The 13,167-nt window shown below is 33.3% G+C and overlaps 1 protein-coding gene across 7 annotated transcripts; it reads right to left on the reverse strand.

Annotated features, from left to right (window-relative positions):
* Positions 1 to 2,858: 2,858 nt before the first annotated feature.
* LOC105107961 (uncharacterized protein At4g26450-like) lies at positions 2,859 to 8,402 on the reverse strand. Of its 7 annotated transcripts, XM_011002079.1 has the most exons (7): positions 8,288 to 8,402; positions 7,768 to 7,922; positions 5,480 to 7,414; positions 5,121 to 5,310; positions 4,765 to 4,819; positions 3,312 to 3,396; positions 2,859 to 3,271 (listed from the first exon to the last, which is right to left on the reverse strand). In XM_011002079.1, exons 3-6 carry the CDS (start codon positions 7,366 to 7,368, stop codon positions 3,341 to 3,343), a joined length of 2,190 nt encoding a protein of 729 aa, XP_011000381.1. In that variant the 5' UTR covers positions 7,369 to 7,414; positions 7,768 to 7,922; positions 8,288 to 8,402; the 3' UTR covers positions 2,859 to 3,271; positions 3,312 to 3,340. The 7 variants fall into 7 exon arrangements, with proteins under 7 accessions (XP_011000381.1, XP_011000384.1, XP_011000380.1 ...); XM_011002082.1 differs by lacking the exon at positions 8,288 to 8,402 and having other exon boundaries at positions 2,859 to 3,295; positions 3,339 to 3,396; positions 7,768 to 8,281; XM_011002078.1 differs by lacking the exon at positions 8,288 to 8,402 and having other exon boundaries at positions 7,768 to 8,281.
* Positions 8,403 to 13,167: the final 4,765 nt, after the last annotated feature.

Consider the following 13,167-nt stretch of genomic DNA (forward strand, 5'->3'; position numbering starts at 1 on the left):
CCGCTTAACGTGTTTTTTGTTTTTTTAATTTTTAAATATTATTTTCCTTAAATAGTGAAAATAATGTTAGTATTTTTTATTTCTCAAATTAATGAGAGTGTTAGCTAATGGCATGATTACTGTGGGCAGCAATATATGAGCCTTGAGTTACTGCGGTTGTTGTAAGTGTAGATAGATTGGGCCCAAACCTTGTGCAAAAGGGCCCAAAAGTTGAATCTTTGAAAGTGCAAAGTGCCCTTTCTTCCCCCTTAAATTTCTTGTCTTTTTGAAGGCATCTTATTACGACAATTAATCTCACTCACGAGTTTCATGTTTTTTTTTTTTTTTTTTTTTTTACTCTGAGAAACCCAATCGAGATAATGTGAAACACGCACGCGCACGCACGAGCGCACACACACACACATGCACCGACACAAGTGGTAGCTTCATAAATGCCTAGATAAATGTGATTCTTCAACCCAATTCATACATTAAGCTTATTCTATTTTCCACCCTCCTTTAAACATAAAATAAACATAAACTCCCATCTATTTGATTTGATTTGCTATTATTATTAATAAAATCATCTATCATCTATCATTTATTTTAAAAAAATATTTATATTTTCTTTCCTATCTAGTTTGTTTGAGACTTTTATTATTATTTTTTTATTTTCAAGTTTTAGATTTTTTTTAGTTTATTTAAGAAGATATAAACTTATTAATGAGACAAATAATTTAAAAAAATTTATGTGACAATCCTATTTAACTTCAATTCTATCTTTTTAACCTTTTAGAAAGTTTATGCAAAGAGGTGTTAAAAGTTTGATGAGGTTTGCATAAATACCATGAATTGATGTGTTTAATATTTTTATAGTGATTATTTTTTAAAATATTTTTTATTTAAAAATACATCAAAATAATATTTTTTTTATTTTTAAAATTTATTTTTGATATCAATACATCAAAATGATTCAAATATATATATATATAATAATAATTTTATGAAAAAATAAATATTTAACAAATAATATTTTAACCATAATGTTAAACACGTTTATAGTATATACATCACCATGAACAAAGACTAAAAAACCAAAAAAGAAGTTACGAGAATTCTGTTATGTATTTGCTTCATTAAATTAGTAAAAACTGCCTTTTCATCATATGCTGTTTGCTTAAATTTTTATTTTTTACAAACTTAATTCATGCCTATCCATCATTTCAAGCTTAACAAGGAGATAATTTGGAAACACTTAATTTTTTTATATTTTAAATTTTTTTAATGCATTAATCTTAAAAATAATTTTTTAAAAAATAAAAAAAATTTAAAAAAAAACAATAACCACATATTTTTTTTTTAAAAAAAAAATTCTAAGTCTGCCTTTTAAAGTTAAAAGCACAGGATCACAATACATAATCATGAGAAATATTCAGATTTCCATATATTGGACTCATCTATCCAGAGACCATGTATGTCTCCTAACCTAGAACTAGCTAGCTAGGCCACTTTCACAGTTCTTGTACAAAAGCAATTTTGCAGCAGCTACAATATTGATTATTCATTTTTTTCTTAAAAAAAAAAACAAATCATTGATAATAGCAAGTGATTTGCCAAATCTCATCAGCCATGAAGGATTTTGTTAGATTGACAGAGCAAATCAATGCCATCAAGTAAAATAGTCAAGGACCCGTCAAGCTTAATGCCAGCATGCATAAGGGGAACTTTCGACATCAACAACTACAACCAGGAACTGTAGCTAGGTAGATGTAATTTAAGCCCAAGACTCTACCAGCCTTCCGTCAGCTAAATGAGTGAACGATCCTGGAGCATACATGAGGATTGGGTGCAGATGAAGAGAGGTCATTGATACGTTACCATTTCAGTGCAGTTCTCAGCAATTAAAGAGTGATTTGTATTAGGGAGAATGAAAACAATCCTTTTTTCTAACCTCGGGTTTCTTCATCCAAGCCTCTTCAATTTCCCTTTTGGGATAAGCCAGCCATTTCCATAGATGCCAGAGCCAATTCACCAACCATAGTTTCCTCTTACGGATTCACTGATGTTCTTAGCATTGATATTTCTATATAACGCACTTTTAACAATTTTGAATGTAGATATAATGAATCCCATCGCTCGGAATCATCAGACAACTCCGTTTACATGTAACTACAAAACTATCAAATCAAAAAACACAACAGGTAGGGCGCAGGCTGCTTTGGCGTAGGAATCACGACTACCTTTGTTCTTCAGCAGGTTTTTTTAAAAGTGTGATCTTTTATGGAGTTTTGATGAGCTGGAAAAAGGAGTGATATACAGGCGAATGGTACCATGTAAATCAATGAAAAGCAAGTGGTCGGCACGTGATTATTTAAAAACGAAAAATGATTGATAACCGAAATGCTTTTTCCAAGAGAGAATGCCTCCATGACCATCCTATATCGTAAAGGCATCATCCTTCTATGCATCTATAATTGGGAGGTGGCATTTCTCCCAAGACAACTTGCAACCGGCGTTGGATGACGCAACATGAGCACCGGAGCAAATTTAAAACTAGATGGCGATGCAATAAATCACATGATTCCTACGGAAACAGCTTTGAAAAAAAAACAAGTCTCTCAACAAAAAGTCAATTGGAAACTAGGAAGCAAATTAATGTTATAGCAGGTCTCTTTAAAACTACGAGAAACTATTTTTTGCTTGTCAAAATAAGTTGAACACAAAACCAATACAATCTCTTATTCAATGTCAAATGTCACATGTCAAGTTGTTGTTTGCCATTTGAAAGCTACATCAAAAATGATAAATACATCAGGTTATTTGAAGAGTGATGTACACCATGACTTTACTCAGACAGCCAAAAGTCGAGAAGTCAAAAGGAATCGGAAGCAATATTCACTACCAACTACCCCTCTGGAGGAGAACTGAAATCAAAGTAAGAACCTAGACTGCAAATGCAAGATGCACATTCAAATCAGAAGAATATGCGTTAAAAGCTTATCTATGCGATAACTTTTAAGGATTTGAGAACCCAGGTTAATAAATGAAGACAAAGGCCAAATTGATTTCTTGATCAACTTTAAGCAAATATGACAAACCTCTTTGAACCATATAATGAAGAAAAACAGCATCCAAATAAAAAGAAAAGCTTTCACCGTCCCTAAAAGTCCTACCAGGAAAGACATTGCTGCTTCCTTCCTAAGCAAAATAGTGGGGAAACAAGATAAAGGCCAGTGGCAGGTATGAGCTAGTAATTCCCCAATGACCAATAGTAAGCATACCAAGAAGCAGTCCATTCTGATTCAAAGAAATGAAGATGACCAATAGTAAGCAGTCCATTCTGATTCAAAGAAATGAAGGATCAAAAGGGCTTCTCATACTCCTGAGGGGTTGGCGGTTCCCAGGCAGGTATGAAGCCTACAAGAAAATATTAAGAGAATTAGTTAAGCAGAAAAGGAGTGCTCAGATAAGATGCTGAAAAATATTTACTGCTATATTGATAATCTATTTATTCACCCAAGAACATCAGTAAAATGAAGTTAAAACAAAATGGTTGTGTTGATTGATTATAACAATGAGTGAGAATCAACTACCAATATAGCATCAATGAATATGATTTAGCAATGCTCATAAGGATTACTGACTTCTTATTTGAACAAACAGTTCTGCTATGCCCTGAAATCTGGATTCTCCTAGCCATGGAAATGAATAATAATGAACTAAAAGGACGAGCTATTCAATGGTTAATTTCATATAGACATCAAATATATGACGTTCAAAGAGCATCAATGTTTTAAACTTGCTCTTGAAACTCAATGTATGCCTATTATATTTTCCATAGCCAGCTGAAATAATATTCTTGCTCCTGCCAGGGAGCTAACCTTGTTCTAGCTGCACGCCAGATTTATTAAGACCCTAATGCAGCCTCACAGATTTACATTGAAATCCTCGTTGCATTGCTTTCAACAGACACTAATATCACTAATTTGCTTGTTGAAGGAGCAAACGATAAGATTACTACTGTTTCAATTTCTATGATGAAAACAGTAATGCCCCTGAAATAAACTCGTCCAAATCTCATATAGCTGCATCTCCATGATATGGGGAAAATTTGATGGAGACATGTACAATCATAGATGAGCAAATTTCCAAGTAAATGATTATTCTGATCTATAGTATAGTGGAAAATAAAGTGCTCTCAGTGAAAGCAGTTATGATAAAGACTAAAAATTTGGAGGAAAACATAGTTTATAGGCTATCGGTCACCCTGGAGTGCACTTAAATTTATCAATAATCAATTTTTCATTTCAAACAATTTCAAAGCAAATCAAGTTAATGCAACATCATGATTTACCACTCCCCAATCCTATCTTTTATTAAATTTATACTTTAGTTAGATTGCACATAAGGTTTTTGGTAAAAGACTTCAGCTTTCATTTGAATGTCAAGCGTCAGAAAGGTCAGAAAATTATTAAATATGCCAGGGGATGAAGTTTCTTTATAATCCTTTCCTTTTCCAACATATGTGCTTTTGAGATCCAAATGGAGCCTTTTTTGTTAGAATAAATTACATATCTATAGATCTCCATGCACATCTTATTGTCAAAAAACATGTTTCACGATTATGTTAAAAACCATCACCAAATATACCTCAATGGTTAATAATGGTAAATATGCATTTGTACAGCCTATTAGCATGCGATTAAACACCAGAATTAGGCAGATCAACCACATAAACTCTAGATTTATAAGAAATCAAACCAAGAAGTTAAATATGTGGCATACTTAATGGTATTTCTCCCAGGGACATATAAATCGAGTCATCATCACCAAGAGTCCCCTGAAACAATCAGTAATACTAAGTGAGTTATTCATCAACTATACAAAGGGAATGTATTTATTTAGCTTTCTTCCACTAACAAAATTATGATTTCTAAAACCAAGTGCCACATATATACCATGATATCACATGCATAGAATTATACATTTAACGAAGCAATTAATAGGAATGCGGATGGAATGCATACAACATGAAGTAGCCAAATGAATACATCATCGAATTCTTTAGGACCTTTTTTAATTAAAAAAAGGCTACCAGGTTTTCATGTTCTATTCAGACAAATAAGCTACTTCTATAGTACCTCTCCATTGTCAAGGTCCATTTCATTTTGCAGCGGAGTTATGTTATCTGGTACTGAGGTACAATTTGAGAGATTGTTGAGAAACTCTGCGAGCATAAGGCCATCATAATTGACCTGAACATCAGTGATATCACCAGTATTCTGTGAAAGGCTAGGAAAACCTTCTGTCCCAGTAAATGCAGTCTCCATCCTGAGAGAATGGACAAGTTAAGATCATGTAGAGAAAAACCACATCCAGACATGTAATAACTAAGTAAGCTTCTTGACGTCAGAAACATGCAAGTTATTTGGCATTATTCTTTGACAAGTTGAGAAACGTAGAAGTGTTGAGAGAGAGAGTGATTATAAGAGGGACATACTTTCTTTGTGAATTATCAAAGTCCTTGTCTTCCAGGGTGCAATCATTCTCTAGATCAATTATTTCAACCTGCTTGCCATAACTCATATGTCTAGCATATTCACCGGATACATTGGAATTACTTATTGACAAATCAATGTCAACCTGTGGTGCTTCTCTTTTGGTTGTCATAATAGATGGGTATGTGAGAACTGGATCGCCACAATGAGTTTCATTTATATCAGATGTTTCCATGAGATTAAGATCAACGATTTTAAATGAACTAGGAAATAGCTGTTTCTCTTCAGCATACTTGAAGCCTGGTTCACCAGCAGTCCTCGGAAATTGACAATTACTAATGTAACTGTCTTGGGTAGCAGCCATAGCCATAGTCACCTGCTGATCAGGTGAAGCCCTCTCTTCTTGTGAACCCCCAGTATTTTCACTTAAATCAGCGCGGTGCAAATGCTCATCAGCGGTGTTAACCAAGGATGGAAGCCATTCTCTTGGTTTTTTGGCTGCCTCGCCAATACCACTGCTTTCAGCAACCCGTTTCTCCCCTCGCTCTTTGACTGAGCTGGACCTTCCAAAACCTGAAAGTCCTAGACCAGATTCTTGTTCATTGTCATGCATAAAAGCTCCATCTGAAAAAGAATGAGACCTTACACATTTTCCCTCCACAGCACCGTATTCAGGGCCTTCTTCATCAGCATCCTTGGCAGGCTGGACAACAGCTACTTTAATTATTTCGGAGTTGGGACAATTTGAATCATGTGCTGCATTCACATCAGTTGCAGAGACATTGTCCACGTCATCTTGAACTACGTCTTCAGATCCTTTGTTAAGCCCATTATCAGATGTGCCTTCCTCTTCATTATTGGGAACTTGATCAACCCTGGAGAACCTACATGACAATGCAGAGCGCATTTTCGTTGGCACATTGGTAAACTTGCTCAATGTTAGTAAATCAGACCCATCCTTGCCCAAGAGATCACTCTCTCCATCACTCTGCTGGATACGTAAATCCTCTGGAACAATCTGTTTCTCAATTTCATAATCATAATTGCTATCCTTCATACCCTTGCTCCCCAGATTTGCGTTTGCTGGGTCACCAGAGCCCTTGGAGGGTTCACCATCAGTCTCTTCTTTCAGAACACTAGAAGAACTTGCCTTGGAGCCAGTTTCATTTGGATAGTTGTACTTACTCAGTCCTGATTCTATATCAGCAGTTTCTTCACTTTCTGGTGCCACCCCACTCTGACCAGATTTCTCCATTCCATCTCCAACATCATTGCTAACTTGCTGCTCTTCGCAGTGTCCAGAAACTGTATCGTTCTCCTCTGTATCAGGAGACATTCTATTCCTATCTGACAATGACCCACTCCTCCCATATTCTCTACCCCACTCTGAGCTGTAACCCCGGTAATGCTCTCCTCTCCTCCTTCCCTTCACGTGATTCCTCAGATTGAACTCATCAGGGTATCTTCTCCGGCCCAACCCAGCATCAGAAGCACCACTCCCTAGCCGAGAATGGGCAGATGTTCGGCCCTCATGCATAAGGTCTTCTTGTTGCCTAAAGTCATGATAATCCCCAGCTTGCATTTTGAAACCACCATTCTGCCATTTACCAGAAAGTGCACTCTGAGGTAACAATCCCTTGGAAACTAAATACTCAGCAGCAAGCCTACCAGCTTCCATTAAAATATCCCCTTTTTGTGGTGGTGGCTGACGAAAAGATTTGGGGTGGCCCTGGCCATGGGCAAAGCCACGGTTATTGAAGCTTCTATATTCGGAATTGTAAAAACCATGACCTCTAGCAGAATTATCTGGGGATATTCTGGATGCACCCATTCCCACCCCCATGGAACCAGACCTGTATCCATTTCTAGGACTTCTATGCCTAGCATGCATGTTTCTCCTTCTGGTACTATGTATCCAAGTGAAATGCTTATAAAACCTACAAGCATGCAATCAATCAATAAATCCTCACAAAATTGAAAACCCATAACAGCAAACACAACACAAGTAGCAGGTGATTATATAGCTTCAAGTAGTAAGCAAGCAACCAGTCTATCCTCGAATAGGGAATCCACAGAAAAGTTCAAATCTTTTTCATATTAATCACATACTGTAAGGAGAAGGAGAAAAAAACCAGAGAAATAATATTGCAGAAGAAAAGGGCAGGTACTTAACAATCAAAAAGTAACATCAATCATAACAACAGTGCATTTGTTGAGGTCAACAGATGAACATGGTCAAAATATGAAGCAAATCCAGTAGAACGAGGGGGATATTGTCTAAAAATCTGACCTTTCTTGTGTTTTGCTATTAAGAGAGGTACAGTGTAATTGTCCAAGAGAAGATCCAGAGATGTGGTAATTAGGGTTTGGAGATCCAGTAGGGCAGATTTATGGCCCCCACATCAACATCCCACATCAACATCCCATCATCATCATCATCATCATCTACACCATGTCCGAGAAATACTAACTATATAAGAATAAAAATCCTCAAAGTAGTAGAATAATTTCTCCACTGTATAAATAAAAGGGAAGAACTTTAAGGTCAAATCGATCACAATCCACAAGTTTGTAGCTTTCCCTTCTTTCTAACAAGGAAATGTTACACATACTATGTAATAACTCTACTTAACGAATAAATTTTGGTTTTTTCGTTTGCCTTCCTGCCTGCCTGGTGATGGGGTGCGGCTTTTAGATTGTTGGCGTTCGGTTTTCAGATTTTTCTTCTCTTCTACTCTTTATTTTCACAAAATATAAAGTAAGATTAAATTAAAAAGGAATAGAATGAGAGTGATTATTTGTTTTCCCACCTCCATGCTCTGGCACGTGCTCACGCGCCTGCCTCTCCACCTCCTACTTATGAATAGAGATGGTGAGCGAGACACATGACATGACTGTCTCAACCTGAAGCACCAGCAGGTACTGGCTGTGTGTCTGGGCATACACTCTGTTTGTTTGTTTTCTTTCTTTTAAAAAAAAAACAGAGTTTATTGCTATAAACAATGATTTATTGTTTACATGGGAATTTAGAGTGCAATTTAATAATAATATTTTTTTATTTTATTAACTTGAGTGGAGCACTAGCTTTTATATATCTTATAAATTTTAAAATTAATAATTATATAAAAATTTAGTGGTTCTAAAATTTATAATATTTAAATTATTAATCTTTATAGAATAAATTTAATATCTAATCAGTTAAATTATATTTTTTATAATTATAAATATTATTATTATTATTATTGGAGAAGTTGAGGCAAAGGTTGGCAGAGACAATACGAGGGGCCGGGGGATTTGTGATGGCAAAACAAGGTGAGAAATGGGTGGGCAGTCATGATAAGGTTCTCTCTTTCCATTTACCAAAAAGGGAGATGAGCGTATCCTTCCTTCCTTGTCATTGTGTCATACCTACCCTTTGCTCATTCTATTTTTACTTCTATCCCAACTGAATAACGCAACATTTTATTTGTGTATTTTAAAAATATTTTTTAAAAAATTAATTTTTATTTTATTTTTTAAAAATTAATATTTTTATATTATTTTTATGTTTTAATATTAAAAATAATTATAAAGACTCGAGCTAATCATGTTTTTGAAAACATTTATGCTGTTTTAAATATAATTAGATCTTTAATATTTTTTGTATTACTTTAATTTTGATTGTGTTATTATTCTATGTATTTAAACGTAAATATACATAAAGTTTTTAATTTTATTTTTTTAATTTTTTTCCTTTTAAAGCTTGATTTCAGGTTTTAGGGTGACTTTTTTAAAGGATTATTAATTAGTTCAACAAGATTTTTAGAGTTCTTTTATAGCTGTTTTTAGGTTAAAAATTAGTTAAAAATAGTTTTTTTAGTTGCAAAACTTTAACCGTGATTTTCTAACCACTACAGTAGCTATTAAGTACAATGAAATAATACATTATTTGACTTTTTTTTCTTCAAAAAAAATTAGAATCGATAAAAAAAAAAATAAAGGCCCAAGCACAAGGGCCAACCTAGCAGCTCTTGGTATTTTTCTCTTTCTCTTTTTATTTTTATATTTATAGTTTTTTATGTATTTTTTAAATAAAATTTTAATTAAGATTCAAAATGAATAATCATTCTCTTTTTCATTTTATTTATTTAGATTTTTTAAAATACTTATTACTTGTTAATTATTTTTTACACATTTAATTTTTTGAATAAATTATTCTAATTCATCTATAAATTTTTCTTTTGATATTTTTATGAATATAAAATATTTATTTTTTAAAATGTTTCTAATATGTATAACCTTACATATTATTTTTTTTCCTTTTATTTCACTCAATCAATTTCATATGTATCTATTTTTATTGTCATTTGATCAAATAAAACTTCGATTTTGATAAATAAAATTATTAAATACAACTGAATTAAAAGCTTGTATTGCGTGGTTAAATATTTTTTATCTATATATATCTCTTAATTTTTTTTTCTTTTTCATCTCCATTTATTGTTAATGATTATTTTTCTTCATTTACTAACACACAAGGTTTTATTTACTTATTTGAGTAGATGTATCAATAAACTTTTTAATTTACACTTTGAATATTTTTTTGGATAATTTTCTTGATAAAAAAGAAAGTGTTTGACCCGCGGCGGAATGCAAATCAAATGACCAGCTATATTAACAAAAACAATAAAATGCATAGCCTAAACACTACAGAGAATAATATACACACAAACACATAGAACTATTCATTGTAATAGTTAACTTACAGTTTTGTCCTTTGAATAACATCATAATCCAATTTTGAACCCTAAAAAGTTGTTTTATAAAAAAATACATATTCAAAAAATTCAAAAAACTAGAAATTTAAAATTTCAAAAATATTTTCTAGACACGAAGAGATAAGTCTTTGAGCTGCAAAGATCAAAACACTACATGAATAACAAGATTGGAAGATTTTGACAAGATGAGATGAAGAAAAGAAGAAAATTGAGGTTGAAATCCAAACTTATAACATATTTAATTGATTTATTTAAGGATCTAATTGAATAAAAAATTAAGCTTGAAAGTTAACTAGAAAAAAATTAGAATAATTGATTAAGTTCAAAAACTCCATTAAACTTGTAATGAGTTTTGTAGATTCAATCAAGGACTCGATTGAAGAAAAATCAAGTTTGGAGCTAGCCCAATCTGGATCAATTTGCAAAGATTGAAATATTAGGGGTACAATTGAAATTTTAAAAGGCTAAATTAATGCAACTAGAAACTTAGTTGAAAAAAATTTAAAGTACAAAGTTCAATTAAGGACCTTATTAAAAAACTCAAAACCAAGGACCAACTTATAAAATACATGAGACTTTAAGAATTAACATTAATAAAATCATGAGGCAAATTAAAAAGAAAATGGTCAAGGGCTTCATTGCAAAGTGCTAAAGGTACAATGATTAAATTAAAAAATATCATAATTTCAGTATTCATTATCCTTTTCCGATGCAAATTCATCTTTCAACCCTAATTTCTCCATCATCCCTATTCACGAATCCCTACCAACTTATATTTTAAGCTAAAATCCCACCTTTAATGTTACCAAAAAAAATATAAGATTTTCTATCAAAAACAACACTCAATATTATATTGCCAGTATAAATAGCCTTGTATTCCCTTTGTTAGTTGCAAAATAGGTTTTTGTTCTTGACTCTAATAAATAACTGAGATTTATTCTCCGGCATTAAAGGTTTAGATCTCATTAAACTATAAACCCCAAAATCTTATTATTATTTTTATAAAAATCTTACATGTTAGAGAATAATATAAATTATATTCTGAAACCTTATCTAAGAGTTGAGTTTAAGCTCTTAGATGAGATAGTTTTTTGACATGGTATCAGAGTCTTGATGACCAAATGATCTTAAGTTCGAATATTACCATTTCTATTTATTTGATAAAAATTAAGTATAAGATAATATAAACTTATACAAGTTTTAAATCCAAATAACTTTTATTTAAAAGGACATATCATTTTACATCTTATTTTACACCACAAAACCTTAAGCTAAATAACATCTTATTTTACACCACTTATACAAGTTTTAAGTCCAAATAACTTTTATTTAAGAGGATATATTAAAAAATAATATAAATTATATCCTAAAATCTTATCTAAAAATTTAAGCTAAATAACATCTTATTTTACACCACAAAACCTTAACTAAATCAGTGAAGAGAGAAACACTGACATGAATACTGCCTCCAGCAGCCTTTTTCCTTGTGTTTTCCAGCCTGAAAACAACCAAGAAACAGCCCTCAGATCATGACCACAACCCCTCCACAGCACCTCCATGACCTCCTCAGCCACTCCAGAAGCTTCAAACGTGAGCAGAGTCTCCATCCCAGCAGCTCATCACCAATCTTCAGCCTTCATCTCCTCTGCACTTTGAGAAACAATGGAAGATCTTCCTTAGCGGGCAGTATCCGTTGTCATCTTCTCCTAACTTTCATTCCTCCATTGAAGCAGCTGCTCGTGAGCCTCCCGCACCAGCAACTTCTTCTTCCCGCTCCAGCACTAAAGGCCAGCTACCCTTTCAGAAGCAGCACCTTAATCTCCCTCCAGCTCGCCACCAGCATCCTCACCACCGTAAACGACCTCCCTTTTATTCCTCAACCATAGCAGCAGCAACCAACGACATCTTCTCTTCAATCCTGAGCAACAGTGGAAGCCCCTTCTTCCAGCAGCATCCAGCGACTCTCATCTTCAACCAAAAGCACAGCGTACCTATCATAGAACCCACAGGCTAGCAGACCCTTTTTTTTATTTATTCCCATCAAGGCCAGCAACAACACTCAACCAAAATCACTGCCTTCTGTCGACAGCAATAAAGTTGCACTTCCAGGACTAGCAACGACGATAGCTACAGAAACCACTAGGACATCCGCCTTGAGCCACCGTCCTCACGACAGAGCCGCCAGCCATGCAACACTCCCTCTCGGCCATGTAGCCCTCTTCCTTCTTCCCTCCTTCAGGTATGATTTCTGGTGCACGCAGAACTTCGATTAATTCACGTTCTGCAAAGAGAATAAAAAGTGGCTAGATCTTCCTTCCAGCCCAGCCCAACTAAAAAATAAGAAACAGTTGGGCCGTCTGTAGACCCAATCAAAACGGGTTGATCTTAGGCCTCGGCCCAACTAGCCCAACTGTTAGGCTAAGGATGTGTTTTTGCCAATAAACTCTAGTGCCTAGTGCCTTTCCCTTAGTTTTAGCTTATCCTTATTTTCTTGAAACAAGTCCCAAAATAATTTTCAAAAATTCTAGAAGATCATTTTAAAATTATTTGTTAGTTTTTCGTATGTTTTTCATCAATTTTATTTAATATTGTGTTTTAAACTTATACAATAAGATGCGAATCCGATATTAAAAATAATTGATTTTATCTGAAATTTCAAAACAAAATAAAAAATAAATAAATAAATCCCTTTATTTCAAAAAAATATAAAAATATGTTTTGTTTGTGTGCATATTATCAAATTCTAAAGTTTTCATTCATATTTTTTTATAAAAAATAAAAATTATATTTTTATCATACCTTGAAAAATACAAAAATCACTCACTTGTATCATAATTAATTTATGATTATCCATTAGAACTTGATTTATATTTAAAAAATGTCATAAAAATTTTATTTTGTAAGTATTCATTATTTCTCTTAATGTATTTAGC

The sequence above is a fragment of the Populus euphratica genome, unplaced genomic scaffold, assembly GCF_000495115.2.
Source record: "Populus euphratica unplaced genomic scaffold, PopEup_1.0 scaffold176.1, whole genome shotgun sequence".
NCBI classification, from domain to species: domain Eukaryota; kingdom Viridiplantae; phylum Streptophyta; class Magnoliopsida; order Malpighiales; family Salicaceae; genus Populus; species Populus euphratica.

Bases quoted from the DNA above. Each gene is read 5' to 3' on its own strand.
- LOC105107961 (XM_011002079.1), bottom strand. From the start codon at position 7,368: ATGCATGCTAGGCATAGAAGTCCTAGAAATGGATACAGGTCTGGTTCC. The intron at 4,820-5,120 runs GTACTATAGAAG...TGATTGTTTCAG, and splicing joins TGGACCTTGACAATGGAGAG to GGGACTCTTGGTGATGATGA. The intron at 3,397-4,764 runs GTATGCCACATA...ATTTTCTTGTAG, and splicing joins CCTGGGAGAAATACCATTAA to GCTTCATACCTGCCTGGGAA.